Here is a 24,790-nt window from a genome sequence, read left to right as displayed (position 1 = left end):
CCTAGGCTGTGCGGCGCGGCAACTTATTACTGAAGGAAAAGGCTGATAAATGGCTTGCCTTATTACGGCTTTCTACTGCTAACAACAGGATTTGTCTTTAGACTTCCTTTCTCCCTCGCCTCTCAAGTTATCTATCACTGACACCCCTGATGACTCTCTTTTATTCCTTTTGCCTTGCAGGCCAAGTGGGAAGAAGAGGGACTGCGCAAGTGACCTTTGGGTCCCAATTCAGTCGATAGCTGGGAAAGGGTAATAAAGAACGATTTTTGGCATGTAGCTTGAAAACATGAAATTGGGAGCGTCAAGTTCCGACACTGTACAGGAACCACGTTTTTGACAAGAGGATAGGTAAAGTTGGCACTTGAAAGTCCTTGATGGCAGATAAGCAGTGTAAATTATTCAGCCCGGCCGTCTTGATGGAGAAACCTTCTAAAGGCGCACTTGCGGCTGTTCAAAAGGAGCACATTGTGCTTCCTTGCTAAATTAATTACCTTTCCCCTATTTAAAATTCTCTCTAGATTTCCTCCGGAGAGAGGACAGTGATTCCTTCTGCCGTAAGCGATTGTGAAGCTGGGCGGTATACATTTCAAAAGCACATTGATTTTCCGCCTCTGAAGTGGCTACAGCAGAGTGCCAACGAACAGCTTCTCCTGCATTCTCAGCATGCGAAGTGGCGCAGTGCATCAAGTTCAATCTGGAGGGAGTCTGAAAATCTGTTTGCGCAGAAAGGCTGACAGTCAAACTACTGCTGAACAGATGTAGAGGTACCCTAAACCTACTCTCTCCTTCTCCCCTGTTTGGAATAGTTTTGAAAAGCAAGAGTTGTACAACTGGTGTGGCCCATCTTGGGTCAGACTGTGAGCCACTTGTGGGCCCCAATCCACCAGCTGAAGACTGGTAGTCTATCTCTCTCTACTATAGGTAAAGGTAAAGGGACCCCTGACCATTAGGTCCAGTCATGGCTGACCCTGGGGTTGCGGCACTCATCTTGCTCTATAGGCCGAGGGAGGCGGCGTACAACTTCTGGGTCATGTGGCCAGCATGACTAAGCCGCTTCTGGTGAACCAGAGCAGCGCACGGAAACACCGTTTACCTTCCCGCCGGAGCGGTCCCTATTTATCTACTTGCACTTTGACGTGTTTTTGAACTGCTAGGTGGGCAGGAGCTGGGACCGAGCAACGGGAGCTCACCCCGTTGCAGGGATTCGAACCGCCGACCTTCTGATCGGCAAGTCCTAGGCTCTGTGGTTTAACCCACAGCGCCACCCGCGTCTCTCTACTATATGGACCACTAAGACGTTGTCACAAGCTTTGCCAATGTTGTACAGGCTTTCAGTTTTATATTGGAATTTCAGAGACACTTTCACTTCCCCCCCCTCCTTCCCTCTCTTTGCCCTCCCCCCTTCATGTTGAAATGAACATAATGGATGCTAGCTGGGTCCTGCTCCTCTGGTTGCCGTGGTGACGCCAAGTGCCATTGGCTAATGGCATTGGGGAAACAACTGCCAATAGAGAGAAGCAATGTGAAAAGCCCCATGAAGGGTCATGTCACTGAGTGAGTTTTTATCCCTTTTCTTTGCCTTCGCTGTCCGGGGTTGGTCACTTGGTGCTAAACCCTAAGAGAAATGTGGGGTTTGGGGAGTATGGGAGTAAGACGCACTGAATTCAATGAGACTTGCTTCGAACTGAACATGTATCTAGGATTACGTTGTTTGGAATGGGTTTATAGAGGCTGACTGGTCCTGGGGTTTCCAGTGCAAAAGGATGGTCCTAAGCCCCTCTCTCAAAAGTAACTACCTCACTTTAACTTCCAGTTTAAACTCTATGCACCATCTTTATATTCAGGGCCACAATACAGTACATCTAGAGATTATATGTAATGTGAAGATTATGCGTTGAAATATTTTAGTTGATATTTTAGAATGTAAAATGCTATTTTATTTATTGATTGGTTTTACCTTGTGGGCTTATAGCCGAATAAAGTATTATCTATCTATCTTTAACTTCCAGTTGCGATCTCTTCCATCTCTATCAGATTACAGGCCTGGTGGGGGCTGCCAAAGAGAGAGGGCAGAGAACCCCCATTTACCATTTATTTTAGCATTTACCATTTATTTTAGATCATCTCATCCCACATGAGCCTGCTTCCACAGACACTGCTACAGGTGCCACATAATACACGTTCCACATTTGTAAGAACTCAATCATTTAATGTGTACACTATGGAAATCCCTGCCTATTGAGATCAAGCAGGAGCCTTCACTGTACTCTTTTCAGCTCCTTGCTAAAAACACCTGCCACCTAGATGCTTAGAAAGTTGAGGTGATTTTATTGCTTAAGTGTTTTAACTTTTGATATGTTTTAAAGTAGGTTTGTGAATTTTTCTTGACTTTACTGTTATCTTTTTGTACACCGCTTTGAGGGGTTTTTTTAATGATCAAGCGGTGTATAAATTTTATGAACTAAAACAAATAATAAGAAAAATGATCCCTCACTATCCAGGCTTACTCTTAAAAAATAATTATATCACCACTGGAAAACTCAGCACACAGGTGGGCAGCTGCAGTCAATCTTTCTTCCATGCAGTGTGGGGTACAGATAATGAGCGTAATTACTCCCGCCCACACTGAAGCTGTGACTTTTTCAACTGTGGCTTTTTACTTAGCCTCTGAATCACTGTGTTCTGGCATATACATTCCCAGATGTGTGCTCAACACCTAACCCAGTCATACGTACTTGTTAATCTGAGCCAAAAACATCCCCTTCAGCGCGTAGAACTCTGCAGTCATCTCCTTGGTAAAATACTTCAGATTTGTTGATTCAATAACCTCAAGGCCCTGTTCAATAGATTTTTTACACAGCAAGAACTGTAAAATATATATATCACAAGGCAAATTGAAACATATGAAGAAGAAAACTTTTAAAAGGATATTTCATGAGCTTCCAAATGGTGAAGAGTCATGCCGTCCATACCTAAATGTAACCATTTTTCTTGTTCTGAATCAAGAACCCAAAACTGGCAATAATATCCATACTAGTGCTGTTGCAATTTGTGCATTGATATTTTACCCTTTTGCACTGTCAAGAGGCAGGGGGATCAAGCAGGAAGGAAATGCAGGCATTGGATGAGCACTGGGTGGGGGAAAGGAGAAAAATCATGAAATGGCTAAGAGTAGGGGGGACCTAAATGAGCAGGTGCATCTTTTCAGGAGAAGGGAGGAGTTCCTACCTGGCAGGCTTTAGCCCTGGCCTCTCCTTCTTCCCACCAATACCCTGCTCCTCCATGCAGGATGGAGGATCTGATACTGCAGGCTGTGGCTCCTTTGCAGGGGGCTTCCCTGCAGGAAAGGTGCTTGCAAGCAAGCCGCTCTCCATAAAACAAATTGTGAGGAGCGATACAAATTGATCCGAGGCCTGATAAAGGCTGGTTGGTGCCCAGGTTGGCGTGGTGTGGGCTGATCAAGGGCGCCCAGATCAGGGAGCCTGTGCACAGCCTTATAGTTCCTGCAGGTATCTGGGTAACCAAGTTGTTTACGGCTTTCAAAGGTAAGTTTCAAAGACAATTAAGTTAAAGAAGTGAATAAAGAGCCAGCGGAAGTCTTTGAAAACCAGCACATTGTGCATAATAAAATGGCCACGCCAATCAAATCCTCAGTGGCCGTATTCTACATCAGATGTGTTTTCAAGGGAAGCCCTGCATATGACGCATGACAGCAATCCAATGAGAAGAGTTTGAAGCTGGCGATCCAGCCAAAACTGATGGAAAGCAATCTGTGTCACAATGGTGAACTAGGCCTCTAGCACAGGGGTTGTCAACCTGGTCCCTGCTGCCCACTAGCGGGTGCTTCAGGATTCTAGGTGGGTGGTAGGGGGTTCTACGGCACAAGCTGAATCCTCCTTCCATTGAGCACTGGTGGGCGGTAAGGAAATTTTACCATCAAGAAAGATGCAACAGTGGGCGGTAGGTATAAAAAGGTTGACTACCCCTGCTCTAGCATCTCTCTCTCCTCTCCTCTCCTCTCCTCTCCTCTCCTCTCCTCTCCCCTCTCTCTCTCTCTCACACACACTCCTGGCAACCTAATCATTCAATGGAAGCACACCCCAAACAGAACACACACTAAACTCCTTGATCCCATTTAACATTGCTGACATAACCGGAGTCCTAACACCATCAACATTCCACTGCGTTATGACGCCCCATGTGCCATAGCTATACCTGCATGCACTCGTTTTTGCCCATGACTCCAGCCAGCTGGAGGTAGCATTTGACTTGCTGTCGGATCTTCTGGAAGCAATCCACAATTGGCACCGTTGGAATAGTGTGAATGCGACTCAAGATGTCCAGAGCCACGTTGACCAGCCCTTGCTTCCGAGCGATCTTCCCATACTGGATAATGGCAGAGGCTGAAGCGTGGACTCCCAGCATGGCATTATTGGAGCTAGGATCGTGCTGAGTGCTGTTCTCATATGCACTGACGATGGCTAGGAAAACCCGAGAGAGCAAAACTTTTAAAATTATGTTAAATGAATTTACACATGCTCATTTTTGATTCATTACGTTTGTATCCTTAAGGTGGGATCTTGCAGAGGGTTCGGCAAGATCAGTGGATCGCCTCAGTCCACAAAGCCATCTCTTCAATGCCTTATGGCTCATTGAGAAATCAAGCAAACTATGACTTGGAACAGGTATGTCCAAAGTCCAGCCTGGTCAGTTTAATCCAGCCCCTGTCTTGTGTCATTTGGTTGGCCCTCATGCATGCCCACTTTATCAAATCTGGCCCTCTTTGAAAAAAGTTTGGACATCCCTGGAAGGACATGAATGAACCCAGGTTCTTCCAAGGATCACATGCTCCCCCTTCCCCACAGCTGGAAATTTCTGGCATGGGCCTGTTTAAACGAAAGCAGAAGCTTTGAAACACCTCCTCTCAGCCACATCATAGGAGGGGGTGGGACTTGTCAAGCCTGGGAGGAGATTTGGCTTGTTCGTATCTCACTAAACCTATTAACACAGCATGAGTTCCACAAGCAGTTGCTTTCTCCCGGCACCAGTGATCCAATCCTTCATGTCTTGGAAGTGACTCATATCACAGCAAGAGCAGCTAATATATTCTGTTCCTCCCACCAGAGTCAGACATCTAAATGCTACTCAGAAAGTTAAGCTGGTCCCAAAACAGCAGCTATGTTACTGATCCTGGGCAACTTCTGAACACAATCCCAGGTGCTGGTTTTAAGCATGTAAAACCTCATGCTGCTTGGGAACTGGGCATCTGAAAGACCTGTCTTCCCATGCAAACTTGTCAGATTATCTTAATTATTCTAGACCCTTCCTTGGGTGCTCCTAGCCACCAGCAATTAAATAGGTGAACACCAGGAAAATGACTTTTTTCAGATGTCAGTGGAAAAAACAAGTGGAAATGTGCCTGGCATCAAATCCATCAGCTTTCAGTCACCAGGTGACTATCATTTTATGTACCCAGGCTTTCCTTATCTTGCTGGCCTGTGCTATGCTAGTTCCACTTGCTTGGCTTGTTGTTTTTATTGAGTTTTGTTGTTGTCTGTATTGTACTATGTGACTTGATCTATTGGTAAGCTGCTCAGAAAATATTTTGATTAAAAAGCTGGATAAAAATACATATGAACTCACTCACCCACCTACCCAGTCTTGGCTCTGAATGCTTCAATGCCCAGATTGATGCACATTGTCAAATATACATGATTGTGCCTCATCAACGGAGTGGAAAAACATTTCATACACCTAAGCCCCAGCCTTATAAAGAGCCTGAAGTTTAAATCAACCAGCATCAACTGTTTTGGTGCCTGGAGATTTTTCTCCCCAGACCTGCTTATGAAAATGGAAATTTAAACTCACCCTCAATTTTTTGCATTTTATTTCTGTCCCAGGAACAGGTCTCAGATACAACAGTTTTAGGAAATAGTTTTCTAAAAGGCCGGAATAACAAAATCACCTTGCCAACCAAGAATCAGATCACAATTCCTTATGTGTTTTGAAAGCCAAAAAATCATACTTTTTATGCGAGGGGTGGAAAGGGGAGGGTATCTTCCCCGAAATAGGATATAATGGGACTGGGGTGTTTTTACCTTGGTAATGATGTTGCCTCCACATGAAAATGCTGCTCCAGTGGGACAAGTCGTCCGACACAATTGGCAACCTGTTCCTCCAAGTTTTCACAACAGTTTTCATGTCATGCAGGCTGTTATTCCTCCCAAGATTGGCCGGCTGTAACCCTGCATTTATTTGAGCTGCTTCCTGAAGTTCAATTATTTGCTGTGCCGCCTAGGAGGATGAAGGTTGTAAAAGTTATAGCACATGTGTCATTGGTTCCTCAGGAGGAAGAAAAAATGCAGCACCGACAGCTGAGTGATTTGTTTTGCCCATTGAAGACCATTCACACATTACAATGAAGAATGTTGAAGTCAACGTCACAATATAGTTGCTTGATTTCTTTTAATGCTGTTGATCAGATTATCAAGGTTCATTATCCACCCTCTTCTAAGGAAACAAACAGGGCCATGAATAACCATTAATGCAAAACAACACACATTCCCTGGGACAGAATAACTGCTTTAAGATCATGGCAGGGGTCTTGCTAACCCAACACCAACACCAAACAGCTGTTGTCTCCAACGGCATATAACATGCTGTTTTTGAAGTGCCACTCACTGGCCATATGGCATTATACAGACGGTGACATGTCTCTGAATTGCTTTGGAGAAGAGTAAAATGGTGGGTCTCTGAAAGTTTTGTTCATCGCTAAGAAAAAGCTGATTAAATGATTTTATTTTCTCCGGGAAATAGTACCGTAAAGGCCAGGAAGCTAAACGGACCATCACAGGGACTCAGAACCGGGTACCTGGCTTCTAGACTGAGAACTGTTCCTCTCTATTCTGGGACAACTCAGCTTACAAATGAGTGAGAGCTTATAGATGCAGTAGGTGCAACAACATGTGTAAAATAGCACAGCCAAGTAGTGGACGTGGTGCCCTCCAGCTGCCTTAGATCAATGTTTCTGTGGTGCTAAAGGTAAAGGTAAAGGTACCCCTGCCCGTACGGGCCAGTCTTGCCAGACTCTGGGGTTGTGCGCCCATCTCACTCAAGAGGCCAGGGGCCAGCGCTGTCCGAAGACACTTCCGGGTCACGTGGCCAGCGTGACATCGCTGCTCTGGTGAGCCAGAGCTGCACACGGAAACGCCGTTTACCTTCCCGCTAGAAAGCGGTCCCTATTTATCTACTTGCACCCGGAGGTGCTTTCGAACTGCTAGGTTGGCAGGCGCTGGGACCGAACAACGGGAGCGCACCCCGCCGCGGGGATTCGAACCGCCGACCTTTCGATCGGCAAGCCCTAGGCGCTGAGGCTTTAACCCACAGCGCCACCTGCGTCTGTGGTGCTAGCAAGCATCTAATACATATTTTTTAATTTTTCAGTCTGCCACTGTAAACTTTAATTTGTTTTAGGGGTTATTTGAGGTGTGTGTGTGTGTGTGTGTGTGTGTGTGAAATCATGCAATTCCAAGAGGACCCTTTTTAATTTTACTGGATATGACTTATGTAGCCACCTTGGAAAAAAGGATGGAGAGGAGTGCATAAACTTTTTCTGTGTGACTGGGGAGGGGTAAGAGAACCAACCCGTTATGATGGTGCTCATAGCACACTCTCAAGTTTTCAAATGTACCTATGGATCCAAAAGGGTTGGCAACCCCTGGTCACCCACTCTGGCTTACTTCAAACAGCCCTTCTGCAAATCCAATATGTACTCACCTTATGCAGGACAAATGCAATGCAGCAGCACTTTGACAGCCACCAAAAAGTGGCACAGAGTTAGTTAAGCTCTGGGCAGGCCTATAAACTTTACTGGAATTCAAATGCTTTGTAGAGATGTAACCATTTACAAAGCAGCTTCTTGAGAGATGAACACTTGTCTTAGCTATTAATCAACTAAGATAACTGCCTCCCACCCCCCCAAAAAATCTGTCTACACGTACACACAAATCTCTGGGAACAAAATAAATTAAGGAGAGAAACACCACCAGCACCTGCAAACACATAGGCACACACACACACACAATCACCAGAATTTCAGCGCTCACAATAGCTTAACCTTCATCCTACTCCCATTCATCATGCAAATTTAATTTTCTAGCAGGTATTTAATCACTCACTATCTGATGCAGGAAAAAGTAATTACTGCTGAGTAGCTTCATTGCCATGCTGGCAACTTTGTCATTCACTGCCTATTTTAGCAATTTGACAATGAGAATGTATACGAAGGTTTTCGACACGCCACGCAATGCACATGGAAGTGTTGAGAATGTATTTATCACTATTAATTCTTACAGCCGTGCGCGTGTGGCAAACTGAAATGGTAGCTCCTACTTGCTGAAAGAGGTCGATGCAGCACTTTGCCTATTATTCTTCTTAACTCTTTCAGACATGCTCTCATCTTAATATGTGGAAAGGCTGAAGTTTGTTATCAAGTCATTAAAACAAAAAGGCAGAAAATGCCACAAAAGGGATGCAAGGATGCCTAGACAACCTCCAGTATTATCCCAGTCTGCATCTCTATTTGAACTATTTATATAGATAGATATTGTATTGCATTCATGAGGTTATTTTAAATGGTTTTATGTATGGAACTGTTTCAAAACTTTGCTTCTTTTATGATTGCAATTGTTTAATAATTGTATATTTTATTGCTGCAACCCACCTTGGGACCTTACAGTAAAGGACAGGTAACAGGTCTAATAAACAAATAGAATAAGATGTCCTGCAATATTTTTTGTTCGCTGCGTGCCATGGGGGTAAAAACAGGCACGGCATATCAAGATGAGTGTACATGCGTGTGTATACACCTTGCTCTTTGCATGGCTCCTTACAGGAAACCTAGGAACAAACTTCCGTACAGTGCCTGCATGTTGATTTTAAAGACCAGCTTTCTCAGAAGCACCTTTTGCAGCAACGACAAAAAAGTTATCTGTGCTTAGGAGGGTCCTAGATTTACTTATTAGTTTTATATACTTCATCATAAGTTCTCAGGGCAGTTTGCAGAATAAAATACAGGATAAAAACAAGCCTATAATTAAAAACAAATTAGCAAAACAATACCCCCCCCAAAGGAGGGTCTGACAACTCACAGCAATCTCTGGCTCACCTGAAGAAGGGGCGTGTGAACGTGTGAAACCACCTGAGGAAGTCTTCGCCATTCCCGGATAGCCAAGCCACTGGCCATTTCAACCAGACGCTCTATGTAGTTGAGCTGTTGTTCCTCGGGATGGCAGATTGCCAGGTATCCACGGTACATGTTGACTTTCCATGCCATCTCTTTGGGGCAACTCAACTCCACCTTGGGGCAAAATGAGACATTACAATGCTTTTTGTAGGCGAAAACACTGCAAAAGAAAAAAAGACCGGCTGGGTTTTCAGACACAACGCAAAACCGTGCTTTCTGCTAACCGTGGTTAAAAACTCACACCATGGTTTGCAAAATTGCCCAGGATTCAAGTTCCTAAGATGACACCTGTCTCCATGCTGCCCTTGTGCTGAAGGGGTCCAAATTGTTGCTTGACAATAGTTTGCAAGCTTCGTAACAGTTAACCACTTTTAGAAAACTGTGATTGCAAACTAGTTATCAACTTATAGTTTCATGTCCTGACTCGGTGAGCTCCAAACAAACCAAGGTCTGTTGGCAGACACACATGCATTAAAACAAACTGTGTCTTAGCTTAAAAAAATGGCGGACATTAAAATAAGGGAGGGAAACCTGTAGCCCTCCATACTACATTGCTCCCATCATGCCCGATGATTTACCATGTTGGTGGGAGCAGGTGGGACTTTCTTATTTTATATTCTTTACTGAAAGATAAGAAGTACATAATTACAAGTGCACAGAGTAAGATAAGATGCAAAGAAGAATAAGAAATAGCACTCATACAGAAAACAAAATGAAAAAAAATACGGCATTTATAAAAATGAATTCCAAGTACAGTATCGTTAAATTTGTCCATGACCATCATAATGGAGTCCAGTACGTTCTAAATATTGTATTTGCTTGCATGAGTCTCAATTTGAGGTCCAGAGACACACTTGTTATAGAACTTAACACAGTTTTCCATTGTTTGGTCAAGATCAAGATCTCCAGTTCTTTGTACTGAGTTTATATAGGTGGCTCAAAATTGTCGCATTAAGCAACACCAGCGCCATTTACCTCCAGTGGAAAGTGGACAGTAAGCATAAATGTAGAAACAGCATGGAGGCAATTAGGCCTCAACATCCTTGTATTTATGAAAAACATGTTTTCTGGCTTAAAAAGAAAAAATCCAGAGCAGCTCAATTTACAGCTTCACTTATTTTCTCTTTAGTTCATTAGTATAGGCCTCATTACTGAAAATCTCTCTTTCAATCCAAGCTCCAGCTATGGCATGTCCGCAGTTGCTGGTGGCTGTCACGTCGATTCAGCCTGCAAGCCTTCACAACGCGAAGCTGTCAGACATGATCAATTCACTTGGCTGCAATTCAAGGCTTCAATTCTACCCTGCAATCTATTCAGTACTGCACAGCTGCAGGGGGAGGGGGGACGTGGAAACAGCACCAAAATATGATGATGATCATTATTATGAAATGATTTCATAATTATTGTAGGGATTGGGCTTCCATGATTGTGGTTCTGTTAAAACTTTAAACCAACAGGGATTTGAATGTGAATACCCAACAGCTGAGTAAAGTACAGTTTTCAGGAGAGAGGACTGCACCAGGTATCTGTTCTCAGAGCACCAAACCTCCTTTCTTAATAATGCAGAAAACTTTACGTTTCCTATGGCTGCACTCAAGTTGTGGACACCCCTTCAAAGATAAAAGGCCTCCTTCATCCTGGAAGCAATCTTTATCAAGACATGTTTATTTCAACTCCCTATTTCACAGCTGAGTGAGATAATACGTAGCCCGTTTCATTCCTATGCTAAATTCCTCAGTATGGCGCTGTGGGTTAAAGCCTCAGCGCCTAGGACTTGCCGATCGAAAGGTTGGCGGTTCGAATCCCTGCGGCGGAGTGCGCTCCCGCTGCTCTGTCCCAGCGCCTGCCAACCTAGCAGTTCGAAAGCACCTCCAGGTGCAAGTAGATAAATAGGGACTGCTTACCAGCGGGAAGGTAAACGGCGTTTCCGTGTGCGGCTCTGGCTCGCCAGATGCAGCTTTGTCACGCTGGCCACGTGACCCGGAAGTGTCTCCGGACAGCGCTGGCCCCTGGCCTCTTGAGTGAGATGGGCGCACAACCCATCTGTCAAGACTGGCCCGTACGGGCAGGGGTACCTTTACCTTTACCTTTATGTGTGTCTGTGTCTGTGTATATTTCCCAAATTGTCCTTCAGGGCCTTAACCAATGCTAAAAGTACAGAATATTCTGGACTTTTACCTCAAACATAATCCACAGTTATGAAACAATATATAGCAGCACTTGGACATGAGAGCAAAGCTTCTTGCTAATATTTCGCAGGAAGCAACATGGCTTTCCTGGGTATGGGGATGCCCTACAAAGTCAGATTTTCCACTAGCATCCACCCTGGTACTGATGTCTCCAGATAATCCAAATCTCAAATTCCATGGAAATGTTGCCATTGATTTGAAAGGAACGGATTCACTCTACACAGCCCTTGAATTTGTTTAGTTACTGCATTTCCATCTCGGGGTAAACTCTAGCCTTTGCCTGCTCCCACACATGTCAAGAAGCATAAACCATCAGAAATGGCAGCGTGTGGCAGGCTGGGAGGATGATGAGCTATAGTGCTGAGGTCATGTTGCAACTCCAGCACCCACCACTCCAAGATACAATGCAACTACGCCATTTTGGACTCACAGCTGTCCATGGAGGCGCAGGTCAATTCTGTGTCCAGGGCAGCGGTCTACCAGCTCCATCTGGGACGCAGGCTGAGACCCTACCTGCTTGCGCACTGTCTCGCCAGAGTGGTGCATGCTCTGGTTATCTCCCGCTTAGACTACTGCAATGCGCTCTACATGGGGCTACCTTCGAAGGTGACCTGGAAACTGCAACTAATCCAGAATGAGGAAGCTAAACTGGCGACTGGGAGTGGCTGCCGACACCAGTCCTGAAAGACCTACATTGGCTTCCAGTAAATTTCTGAGCACAATTCAAAGTGTTAGTGCTGACCTTTAAAGCCCTAAATAGCCTCCGCCCAGTATACCTGAAGGAGCATCTCCACCCCCCATCGTTCAGCCCAGACATTTAAGTCCAGTGCCGAGGGCCTTCTGGCAGTTTCCTCACTGTGAGAAGTGAGGTTACAAGGAACCAGTAAGAGGGCCTTCTTGGTAGTGGCGCCTGCCCTGTGGGACGTCCTCCTATCAGATATCAAGGAAATAAACAATTATCTGATTTTTAGAAGATATCTGAAAGCAGCCCTGTTTAGGGAAGTTTTTAATGTTTGATCTTTTATTGTGTTTTTATTGTTCTGTTGGGAGCTGCCCAGAGTGGCTGGGGAAACACAGCCAGATGGGCAGGGTATAAATAAAAAAAATATGATGATGATGTGGTTGGGAAGCTCAAAAGGTACAATGCTGCAGAATACAGCTGGTCTACAGTTCACATTCAGGTTAGATTTTGACTGGTCTCTCGCTACATTTGCAAGCTCCCGTCTAGGAGTGTTCACACACAGCTCATCTCTTTCCTCGTGCTGTAACCACTAACCTTCCTAGTTACACACACCCCGTAGCTTTGCATTAAAACCCAGCAAAGAGCTGAAAGCTTATGCAAACACAAAAGGGTGGCGAAGACTACAGCTGAGTTCAGCACACCAGATTAAGACAGAACACAGAATTCTGAGCAAGGAGCTGTCGTTTGACTTAAATATGAACTTCACTGGGATTCATGCTGGGATTCTTGGGAAAGCTTCAATCAGAGACAAGTTACTATGTGGATGATGCTGATACTTGAGTAAGCTTGACTGAGCTTTTTTTTATTTCTTTAAAGAAATAAATCGCATCAAGGTAGAAAAGTTCTTAAATATCCCCCCACATGCCTGAATTATGGATTTACCAGTGAGACAAGAAGGAGCTATATATTGAAACCAGTCCTCCCTTCTTCGCAGCCACTTAGCTTTATAAATGTTTAATACAGCATGAATTTCACTCAACCCGAACACACACTCAAGATATTTTAGACATGAAAAACAGAGCGCCCTGAAGCAATCTACTAGATTTTGAATGCTCTACAGCAGCCCCGGTTTTATGAAGGACTAACTCATCAGGTACACACACACACACACACACACACACACACACATGGTTCTAGCTCATATATTCTCAAGTGGTTCCTATGAAAGGACAAGGATAATCAGAATACAAATCCACATTGCTCAGTTGAGATGGCAAAGGAGACGGGATGTAACTACATGGTGTGTCATAAAGGGCAAAGCTCACCTATTTGAAAACTGTTGTTTTTCAGCTACTACATTAGAACAACTACATCCTCCAACTCTCTTTACTCCAACAGAGGAGATAAAATTGCAGCTCAAAATACGTTTAGGCATTTAACCTATTCTGCACCTTGACTTATTAAAAAGAAATCCCATGGCTGCGATATTATTCAGGTGTAAAATCAAGTCATGCTCTGCTCTGATGCCTAAACCAAGGCAATCTGATGAACCATGGTTTAGCATCCAGGGACTTCCAGGGAAGGAAGAGGCAGAGGGAAATCATACAAACTATAATTCGCCTGTGCATCAGGAACATAAACCATGCTTTGGCATCTGAAGTATGATTAGAATGAACCATGGCTTACGTATTATGTCTGTACCAGCCTGTTCATCATCACGGTTTGCCTGATTTGGACATCCCAACAAACTATATTTATTGCAAAACAGAAAACGAGGAAGGTAGCACACAAGCTCAAGGCACAATGCCAATGAACAAGACATGGTTTAACCATAACATTTCAATTGGGGCCAGTGAAACACATGCTCAGCTAAGAGTCAAGCACAGTATTGGAACCATTCCTCCTAACTGCAGTTTTTCTCACATGTCTTCTGTTGCATCCATAGTATGTTTATTTTTATCCCTCTGAATTAAAATGAAAAATAAACTCATTAACAGAAAAAGTATTAAGGCCTTATTTTAAACTAAGAAAAACAGGTGCATCACCTGTACTATTTTAACATGCCCGGCTGCAATATTAATTGCTGGAGGCCCAGGCTGCAATTATTTTGACTAAGAACTTTGAACGATGAGCAGTCTGAGCCACTCCACTTCTGCCATTTGCTAACTAAAGCCTCAAAACATGTTTTATTGATTTCTTGTCCTTTCGGTTGCTGAGCTATGCCGTGCAAGTTCTGCAAGGCAGTGCCATTAAGGACTAACGCAGGGCATATTGCCTTTGAATAAAGCAGTGGATGATCTATCACTAACGCATTTTTTATTTGAAATTATGCCACCCAAACTGAAATACATCTCAATTAGCCATCAGGAGTGTTTTATGCCTTCGTTCCCAATGCTGGCTTTAAGAAAGTAAACAGAGAGGCTCAGGAGGAGGAAGAAGTACATCAGACCATGCTGCACTTAGCTTAATGCACAAATTCTGGCGCCAAAATGAAACAAACGAAAGCTCAGAACTATTGAAAGAACCATGCCCTGTCATGAAAGAGACAATGACTCTACTCTCTTCTCAGTATTACTCACATGTGGATATTTTGGCAGCTATTCCTACAGGACACTGGCTGACAAATCACATGCTCTGTCCCACCATTGTCACCTTCCTGAAACATGCATTTCTCCATTGTGCCTAAGTTATCAGGCGCATCAGCAGTGACTTTAGAGCTAACCAGGGTACCAAGTGAACTAGCACCAGCCCAAGACATTTTGCTACCTGAGGCCAAGGGCAACCGGACCTGTAACCTGGTATCTGAAATCACAATGCGAGACTATTTCACATTATTGCATAAGCAGGAACCCTGGTTAAATCAATTAACATAAATGCTAATGTAGCTACTTAGGGGAATTGGTGTTCCTGAAGGGGGTGGGGAAGTGATCTCAAAGCCCACTCTAAACTGCTCAACCACAGGTAAATGATAATAAAAAAACCCTTTACATCAGAATAAGCTCATAACCTGTAGTTTTCTATTTAGGTTTGACATCAGAGATGGGGAACCCGTGGCCAACTCCCATTATCCCTGGTGACGTTGGCTGAGGTTAAGGGAGCTGCAGTCCAATACCATCTTGAAGGCCACAGGTTCGCCATCCCTGTTTTAACAAAGAACGAAGAGGAGCACAATCATCCAAGGAAGGGAAGAAATAGTCCTCACTGGTTTGCTGTGACTAAGAGCATAAACAGGGAAGAGAAGGGATTTGCCGGAGGTCACCTGCTGTGAGGAGGCTCAAACACAAAAGTAAGGCAAAGAGCCATCCCAAACTAAATAGGCTGCCCATAACTCAGAAGAAGAAGAAGAAGAAGAAAAAGAAGAAGAAGAAGAAGAAGAAGAAGATTAGGAGGAGGAGGAGGAGTTTGGATTTGATATCCCGCCTTTCACTCCCTTTAAGGAGTCTCAAAGCAGCTAACATTCTCCTTTCCCTTCCTCCCCCACAACAAACACTCTGTGAGGTGAGTGGGGCTGAGAGACTTCAAAGAAGTGTGACTGGCCCAAGATCACCCAGCAGCTGCATGTGGAGGAGCGGAGACGCGAACCCGGTTCCCCAGATTACGAGTCTACCGCTCTTAACCACTACACCACACTGGCTCTTAGCAGAGACATCACCTTGCCAACAAAGGTCCGTATAGTTAAAGCTATGGTTTTCCCAGTAGTGATGTATGGAAGTGAGAGCTGGACCATAAAGAAGGCTGATTGCCGAAGAACTGATGCTTTTGAATTATGCTGCTGGAGGAGACTCTTGAGAGCCCCATGGACTGCAAGAAGATCAAACCTATCTATTCTTAAGGAAATCAGCCCTGGGTGCAGATCCTGAAGCTGAGGCTCCAATACTTTGGCCACCTCATGAGAAGAGAAGACTCCCTGGAAAAGACCCTGATGTTGGGGAAGATGGAGGGCACAAGGAGAAGGGGACGACAGAGGACGAGATGGCTGGACAGTGTTCTCGAAGCTACAAACATGAGTTTGACCAAACTGTGGGAGGCAGTGGAAGACAGGAGTGCCTGGTGTGCTCTGGTCCATGGGGTCACGAAGAGTCCAACACGACTAGACAACAACAACAAAAACTCTTAGCAGTATTCACTTTTAGCTCTAGTGTACTTGGAATAGAGCTGGGAGGTAGCACCTTCCTATAAGCAAGATTGCGAGGCAGGAGTGCATCTAGCTCCTCAAAAGATATTTGTCTTCACTGCAGCCACGGAAAGTAGCCTGACTCTCTTCATCTTGTCCTACTGACAGATGTTTCTTGAGAACCAAGGGACTGCAGTGTGCATACCTGCGCACTTCACTTGCCTCCCTTTTCCTCTCGTCTGCTAAAAAAGCTCCCCAGACACAAGAATGATTGGAAACAGAAGCCAGTTGTCCGTGTTACATTTGCAGATGCTCAATCAGCATCTTCTTCCCTTGAAGAAATAATTAGGACAAAAATCTGGGAAACCTGCACGCGGAGCACGAGCTTCGCTGGCTGCTCACTCCATCACAAGGAAGCGCACCACCACCCCATAGGGTGCAGCTTCCATTGATAGGAGCTGCAGGCCCACCTTCCAACAGTTGCTCTTTCTACAATCATGGATTAAACCGGATCCTCTGGGACAAAGGGGAAGGACACCCACCTGCACCAGCGCCTCCTTCATGGCGGTCCAGTTGGAGATGCGCCACGCACATTCCAGGACTAGGTAGGGGTTTATATGACCCTTCGATTGGCCGTACTCTGTCAGAGCCTCCCACTGGTTCAACTCTTTGGAGCACCTTGAAAAAGGAACACAAGGTTGAGCTCACTGGTTAAGAGTACCTTTGCCCATTTCAAATAGTTAATAGAGGGAGTTTATTTTACGAACTTATTTGGGACACTTAAAAGGCTGCCCAACCAAACTCCCCTGGGCGGCTTACAATAAATATGTAAAACACAACCGAAATGCAAAGTCAAGCATACAGCCGTTACAAAGAAAGAAGGTAAAGGTAAAGGGACCCCTGACCATTAGGTCCAGTCGTGACCGACTCTGGGGTTGCGGCACTCATCTCGCTTTATTGGCCGAGGGAGCCAGTGCGCAGCTTCCAAGTCATGTTTAAAAAGAAGTTTTAACCATGGCAAATTAAAGGTGTTTTTTTTTAAAAAAAAAAAAAAGCAAGGTGGTTTTTTTCCCTGTGTAGCAGTTTTGATCTGGAATAAGTGTGATGATATTTGTTCAAAAATATAGCAAATGGTGCCACTGATGGGCTTGAGGCATCAGTTAAACAACAGGAGATTCAACTAAATTTGCCCATTCCTCAATATCTTCTGAATTTTATGTTCAGCCTCACATCAAATCTTTTAAGATACATCAAAACCGAGCAGTAGAACAAATTCAATTAACATACCGAATCCAGTGGTCCTCCCAGAGCTGATACTCTGGGAAAATGGCAGGGGAAGCATTGCTTCTTTCATGTTCTTTCTTCGCTTTCTCCATTGCTTTCTCATAGGTTTCCTGTGCCTAAAAGAAATTGAAGAAGCTTATTTTCTCACGGGATCCTACAGGAGGAGGCACACTCACAAACAGATGCTGCATCACTATTTCCTGATCTGAAAAGCCGGAATTAAGACTGTGCAACAGACTGTAGTCAATAAGATCCACAGTTGCATTCAGTAAAGCTTCTCTTTCCTCAAGCAGAGGACTGGTGCCACTGATGTGCATGTATGGCCCTCGCTCCTGGATATGGTGGGGGGGAAATGTGCATATCACCCATTTGCATTAATTGCAAGTACCTTCACTGTACTACTGTTTTAGATGCCTGTTGAAAACTCCTCTATTTCATCCGGCTATCCAGGCACGTGATCTGGAGACATCTCTTTCTGAATTTGTTTTAATTGCGCTCCCCACCCCGTGCTTAAAATATATTTGCATTTTATTTTTAACGGCATTAGGTAAAGGTAAAGGGACCCCTGACCTTTAGGTCCAGTCGTGGCCGACCCTGGGGTTGTGGTGTTCATCTCGCTTTACTGTCTGAGGGAGCCGGCGTACAGCTTCCGGGTCGTGTGGCCAGCATGACTAAGCCGCTTCTGGCGAACCAGAGCAGCACACGGAAACACCGTTTACCTTCCCGCCAGAGTGGCACCTATTTATCTACTTGCACTTTGACATGCTTTCGAACTGCTAGGTTGGCAGGAGCTGGGACCGAGCAACGGGAGCTCACCCCGTCACGGAGATTTGAACTGCCGACCTTCTGATCCACAAGTCCTAGGCTCTGTGGTTTAACCCACAGTGCCACCCACATCCCTTTTAATGGCACTGCTTGATCACAAATGTGTTTGAGAAGAAGGGTGGGGCATCAATGTAATCTATTATTATTATTATTATTATTATTATTATTATTATTATTATTATTATTAGCTTGTCACAGCCAGGACAATCATGTCTCTCATACTACACTTAGATGTGCATTTTTGTGCCTTGGGGACTCCACTCGGAATTTGTGTAAGGTTTCCCCCGTAGCCTTTTCTTCTTCCAAAGATGTCCCCCAAAGCAGAGGTTGTTTACGGTCAGAGTTTTCCTTCTCCTAGGTAGGCTATGTTCCCAGGTTGACAAGCTCCATCTGCCCCTCACTTCCCTCTACAGTGCATGGTGCTTATACCACTTACATGCACAAAACTGGCTTCCAAGTGGTTTACAAGTATAAAAACAAGTATAAAATATCCACCTGTCTTTAAAATATACAATAAAACAAACTCCATCAAAAGGTTAAAAACATCTACAATTGAAACATGTGTTGAAGCAGGTCTGTTAAAAAGCATAACAATTAAAAGTTAAACAACTAAAACAATTAGATCAGAAAGGTCAAGTTCAGGGGAATGCTTGTCTGAAGAGGCGTGAAAAAGCCCTTCAATTAAATTCGCTCATGCGCTGCCTGACTGTAGCTCCGCTTGTAAGACATGCTATATCAAGGTTGTCGGCAACCCCTGTTCTTCAATACAGGGACATTATATAATGCTTCCAGTACAATCACGCACCCGCACTCTGTGTGCTTGCCATATTTATATGGTCAATTTTTAATCTAATATACTACCTGCTCAAAGAAGCCGTGTTGCTCGTAAGCAATAGCAGTTGCAGTCTCCGGAAATTTACAGCGTTTCTGCCACAATCCAGCCCACATGTCCTCCTCTTGCAACAGACAGTACAGCTCCGCAAGAGAATCGAGTATTTCCTTAGAGGGAGAGGAAAAGCAAAAAGAACAACAATAACAATATAATAAATGTTGCTGCTATGGCACAAAGTTTACGACCGACCCATTATGAAGCAGACATTTTCTGCAATAAAGCTATGAGCCGGGAACTGGAACAATCGGGCAGCTGGCCAAACAAACACAGGCAACTCTAGTTTCTTGGGCTTATTCAGTTAAAGGAACTTCTAGAATAGGCCTATACTTTTGCAGTTCATAATATGATGCATGCCTGATTCTATCAGGGCTAAGAACATTTTATCAGCTGACTGAAGATACACTACTGTCCCGGTCAGGAACTAGCTTTGTTGGGAGAGCCATGTCGAGGAAATGCTGGAGGCTGGCTGGCCAGGATCCACCTTCACAGAAGACTGCCAGCACTCCCACAGAAAACCCTCGCTTACACCAAAGGGCAGCTGACGTTTTTACCTTGTGGGTCATATACATACACCCTTGGCCAAACTTCCAGAAGTCACATGACAGTGGTGGGCATGGCCATCCTACTCTGCCCCTCTCTTTCTCTCTCCCCCACATCCTGCCAAGCTCAAGCACATACTGAAAAAGAAGCTAATTTTTTTTGGGGGGGGGTGAGATCAGCTGTTTCAACTTTGAACAACGGAGTGTGCTGGAAAAATTCAGCCACCAAGGGCCAAGAAAGACGTACTGCTAACCTTGGTTCACAAACTTACGCAGTGGTATCTCGGATTAAGTACTTAATTCGTTCCAGAGGTCTGTTCTTAACCTGAAACTGTTCTTAACCTGAAGCACCTCTTTAGCTAATGGGGCCTCCCGCTGCCACCGCGCGATTTCTGTTCTCATCCTGAAGCAAAGTTCTTAACCCGAGGTACTATTTCTGGGTTAGCGGAGTCTGTAACCTGAAACGTATGTAACCCGAGGTACCACTGTAAAGCCAAGCTTGGGAACAGGGTTCTCCTCACCAGAGTCATTTCTTAATGCAAATTCTTCCCTCCCAGCACACAAATACAGTTAAAACAATCCGCTAGCTTTAATAACAGCTGAAGCAACCAAGGTTTCTCTTAGCCAAGATCTGAACCCACTCTGGGTTGCAGATCCTGAGGTAAAGAAATAGCGACTTTGACTACTATCACTTTTGAACTCTGCAAACTGAAAACATTGCTCCCTACCTGTTGAGGAGGAGTTATGCTTTCCTGCTCATAAAACTCAGTGCAGTGCTTAGGCTTAATCTGGAGACTGAGTCCCTTCTCAAAGGCTTGGTGCTCCAGCATCAGAGTTGAACGGAACCAGAGGTTGTGTGTTTTACCCAGGTACTTCAGCACACAGGGCCTGATTGGAATGGGAGGGACACACTGAGACATGGCCTCCACAAAACAGTTCAGTGCACTAGGCTGGCAGTCCCGCTGCACTTGATGGCTCCCGCTACACAGGAATGGGCTAATTTCTCCCGCAAGGGCCTGAGAGAGAAGAGATAGGAGGGTAGGAAAAACTGCTGAATCTTTGTGTTAAAGCAATCAAGTCATTTCAACACAGAAACCTCAATATATTGGGACAGTTCTCATGCAATGATCTCAAATAGCAAAGATGCTGAAATGTGTACTTCTAGTCTCAGAAATACTATTTATAAAAGTGCTTACATACTGCCTGTATTGTGGGGAAAAACAAGCAGTTTGCTATATACAACAAAACCAAGTAAAATTGGAGATCATCAACTATTACTGAAGGAAGTTTTCTTAATTGCCTACATTTATAAAATACAAGTCCTGGCCCAAGTTTGGCAAACGGTGAACTAGTGATTTCTCTAATATATTATTCCCAAGAAAATTTGAATCTCTCTCTTTCACTGACTGCGCTTAATTCCTCCCAAGTTTTACATGCTTTCTGCAGTTGCAATATACAGCATGAGAGGCGACCAAAAAAATTAGTAATTTTAAAATGTTTCAGATTTTTTCCCACACCTTTTCTCAAAATGTGCTTTGTTGTAATAATAAAAAATTCACACTCACATGTTGCTGTCTATCCGATAGGATTTTCCACAATCTGGAGAACAGCTGGATCCAAGTCCTTTCAGCTAAGGGCGTGGAAATATGGCACAGCTGCACAAAGGCACTTAGCAGGGCTCCAGTCTTGAAATAAAATCAATACGGTTAGGCATATTGAATGATGAAGGAGCTTCCTTCGCCTGCCTCCCCTCCCCCGCCCCCAGGCCATGACTCTATACATAAAGACCAGCAATTCATACCTCATAGTCTTATTCCACAGCACAGCTATGGAACAGCTGCAGCAATACTATGACAAACACCACGTAATCCTATGCACGGTTATTAACTAATTTTAAATGGGTATACACCGCCATGGTGTATACCTTATGGTATACACCACCATAAGGGACGCGGGTGGAGCTGTGGGTAAAACCTCAGTGCCTAGGACTTGCTGATTGTAAGGTCAGCGGTTCGAATCCCCGCGGCGGGGTGAGCTCCCGTCGTTCAGTCCCAGCTCCTGCCAACCTAGCAGTTCGAAAGCACCCCCGGGTGCAAGTAGATAAATAGGGACCGCTTTCTAGCGGGAAGGTAAACGGCATTTCCGTGTGCGGCGCTGGTGCTGGCTCGCCAGATGCAGCTTCGTCACGCTGGCCACGTGACCTGGAAGTGTCTTCGGACAGCGCCAGCTCCTGGCCTCTTGAGCAAGATGAGCGCGCAACCCTAGTTGGTCATGACTGGCCCTGACGGGCAGGGGTACCTTTACCTTATACACCGCCATTCCTAAGGAACAACCCAAGGCATCTAGCAAAGGACCAACCTTCACTTCTCGAAGAGAGTCGAGAAATTTATCGTGCCGGTTGGTTAGCATATGCAACTGGTTGCCAATGTCCTTTTCAGAAAGCTCTTTGGTTTTGGGTGTACTTGTCTGATCACCTGGAGCCAACTCAATGTCTATCTCCACATCCTAAAAAGAAGAAAAAAAGAAAAAAGACATGAGGTCTGAGATGATATAAAGAGACACTAAAGTACAAAGATCTCAACATGTGGAACAAATGCATGAATTCAGACCTGTGTTGGCTGAGCAATGATGCTGCAGGACAAAACCTCTTTTGAAGTGAATTTCAAAGAGAGCAATTTGGGCTGGAATGTAAACTTTCAATCATGGTTTAGAGCAAGGCTGGCTAACCTGTGGTCCAACTGATGCTACAGGACAACAGCTCCTACCATCCCTATCCACTGGCAATGCTGGCTGGGGCTGATAAGGGTTTGAATCCAATGACTTTTGAAAACTAAAATTACACAGCTGACCCACAGCAAACTTCCCTTTCCTCCTCCTACACAGCTGGCGGAGGGGGGGCTTCTGCAGAGATGTTTTGCTTTCCAAAAACATTGGCTTGCTTAGTCCTATGAACCAGCAATCATGGCCTGCAACAAAGAAGTCGACCAAAGCAATGGCTTTGAAGCCAACTTGTTAGTTTCAAATAAATAAATAAATATTTTGACATTTATTTTGGGAATGCCCATAGCTAAGTGATAAGCAGAAGCTTTACAAGCAGTAGATCCCCCGGTTCAATTGTCGTCATTACTGGGTAAAAGGATCTCGAGTGCCAGGGCTGGGGAAAAAGTAATTGCCTGAGACCTTGGAGAGCAGAGATCAGTCAGAGTAGACAGGAATTGGTGTAGGGCTGATGGGGTCATGACTTTTGCTCTAGGTGGGAAAGGGCTGTTCCTTCAGGGGAGGGGGTAATAGCCCAGAGGGTAAAAAACCTGTTTTGCATGCAGAAGGCCCCAGATTCAATCCGTAATGAAAATGACCAGGGCTCAGAAAGATTCCTGCCCAAGACTATTAGAGTGACTGCCAGTCGGAAGAGACAGTATTGAACAAAATAAACTCAGAATGAGACGTGCTCACGTGTTAAATGGAATTATTTTTAAACGAAAAGGCATATTGCAATACGAAAACCAAGTTACCTCTTCCTTAGATTCACTGTTTTCTCTTTCGCGAGGCTCCTGCTTGACGTGGGTCACCATAGCAAATGCTGCCCGGTCGTGGCTGTCAGCTAAGTTGATGACATTTGTGATGGATGGCAGCATGGCACCTTGGCAGCTGGTCCCAATTGTGGTGTTTCTTTCACATACAGCCAACAAGAGCTAAATAGGTTTTAAAAGCAGTCATGAAACTATTTGGTTTTTGAGACTAACATACCACAGAACTCCTGCATGTTTATTTTATTACCACTTGTAAGTAAGCGCCCTTGTGCAGAACTCTTCTCATGGCCAAGATGACTGGGATTAAGCTACAGGCAACCTCCCATTCCCTCTGCGCCAAAGTCTCCCTTTCCTTTGCTGGCTTTAATCACGGTTTAGTGACACATCTGCAGGAATGATAAACCACATTTCCCATCTGGCCCAGGGTTTGCAAATCCTGGCTAAGAACCAATCAGGCGTTTGCCTCTCCCAGGACATTCCATGCCAGTCTAGGCAACCCATATCCAAGAGGGGAGTTTCACGTTCCTTGGCTAGACCACTTGAGTTTAGGGAACATTGAGGACCAAAAAAAAAGGGACATCACAAAGTGCATTAGTTAAAGGATGGAACTAGAGGGAGCAACAGCCACTGACCAGAATGGCTTTAAAATACTATTAGATAAATTCATGGAGGGCAAAGTTCTGCTACTGGAGGCATTAGGTCAACGAATAACATCTGCTGGGAATCACAAGTGGGGAGGGGGCTGTTATACTTAGGTCCTGCTTGCAAGCGTTTCACAGGTTTCTAGTTTGCCACTTTGAGAACAGAATGCTGGCCTGATTTGAGCAGGGCTCTTATGTTCTTGCTATCAGCAGAACTCGTCGCATGAATCCTGCCTATTCCTGGAATTAGATTCCATTGGGGAGCAGGGAAACTTACTGGACTAGTTCAGATGCAATGCTAAAAATGATGTTTGTGACCCTCTCCTTCCCTGGTGCAGCTGCGAGGAAGGGATTGGAAGCATCTGCTTCCATTTTTTTAATTCACTCGCTTAGGCAGTTGTTTATTTTTGGTTGTTTGAAATCATTTATATCCTGTTCTTCCTCCTTAGGGAGATCAGTACAAAAGAGCACAAGATGGCAGTAGAAAGCAATAGTCGGTAACACGGCACTCAAAATATCTAAAGCAGCTATCTAAAAGCAACGTTTTGACTGCCTTTCTGGCTGAAGGCTAGTATATGGGGAAGCCCTGGGCTGCCCGGACAACAAGACCCTTCCCTCAGCCTCGCTGATGTGGTCCACAGGGAAGCAGAACAGTACATTTGGCACCAGCTTGGCTTCAGGAGTTGCCAGGAGGAGCCATACAAAGCGCCATCCAACTGGGTTAGGGATTCCACTCTGGATCTGTGTAGGGTTTATTCCTTGGCCTTTTCATTTCCCGCAGTTGTCCCACAAGGCAGCAGATAAAAGATTATTTATCAGGGGTTAGTCCCAAAGCCTCTCTCACCAATGA

The 24,790-nt window shown here is 44.7% G+C and overlaps 1 protein-coding gene across 4 annotated transcripts in view; it reads right to left on the bottom strand.

Annotated features, from left to right (window-relative positions):
- The window catches only part of TRRAP (transformation/transcription domain associated protein), a 159,371-nt gene that overhangs the window by 49,522 nt on the left and 85,059 nt on the right, over positions 1 to 24,790 (bottom strand). For all 4 annotated transcript variants that reach the window (XM_081889018.1, XM_081889020.1, XM_081889021.1 and 1 more), the window contains 11 exons: positions 23,282 to 23,461; positions 22,128 to 22,274; positions 21,335 to 21,454; positions 20,498 to 20,785; positions 19,200 to 19,337; positions 17,517 to 17,629; positions 16,772 to 16,907; positions 9,167 to 9,358; positions 6,099 to 6,294; positions 4,216 to 4,481; positions 2,736 to 2,836 (listed from right to left, as the gene is read on the bottom strand). In XM_081889018.1, coding sequence (XP_081745144.1) covers positions 2,736 to 2,836; positions 4,216 to 4,481; positions 6,099 to 6,294; positions 9,167 to 9,358; positions 16,772 to 16,907; positions 17,517 to 17,629; positions 19,200 to 19,337; positions 20,498 to 20,785; positions 21,335 to 21,454; positions 22,128 to 22,274; positions 23,282 to 23,461 — 1,877 coding nt within the window. The remainder of the gene's footprint in view (positions 1 to 2,735; positions 2,837 to 4,215; positions 4,482 to 6,098; positions 6,295 to 9,166; positions 9,359 to 16,771; positions 16,908 to 17,516; positions 17,630 to 19,199; positions 19,338 to 20,497; positions 20,786 to 21,334; positions 21,455 to 22,127; positions 22,275 to 23,281; positions 23,462 to 24,790) is intronic.

Source organism: Podarcis melisellensis, assembly GCF_964234715.1.
Source record: "Podarcis melisellensis genome assembly, chromosome: 14".
In the NCBI taxonomy this organism is placed as follows: Eukaryota; Metazoa; Chordata; class Lepidosauria; order Squamata; family Lacertidae; genus Podarcis; species Podarcis melisellensis.
The sequence above is the reverse complement of the archived record's forward strand: the minus strand, read 5'-3'. Positions and strand labels throughout refer to the sequence as shown.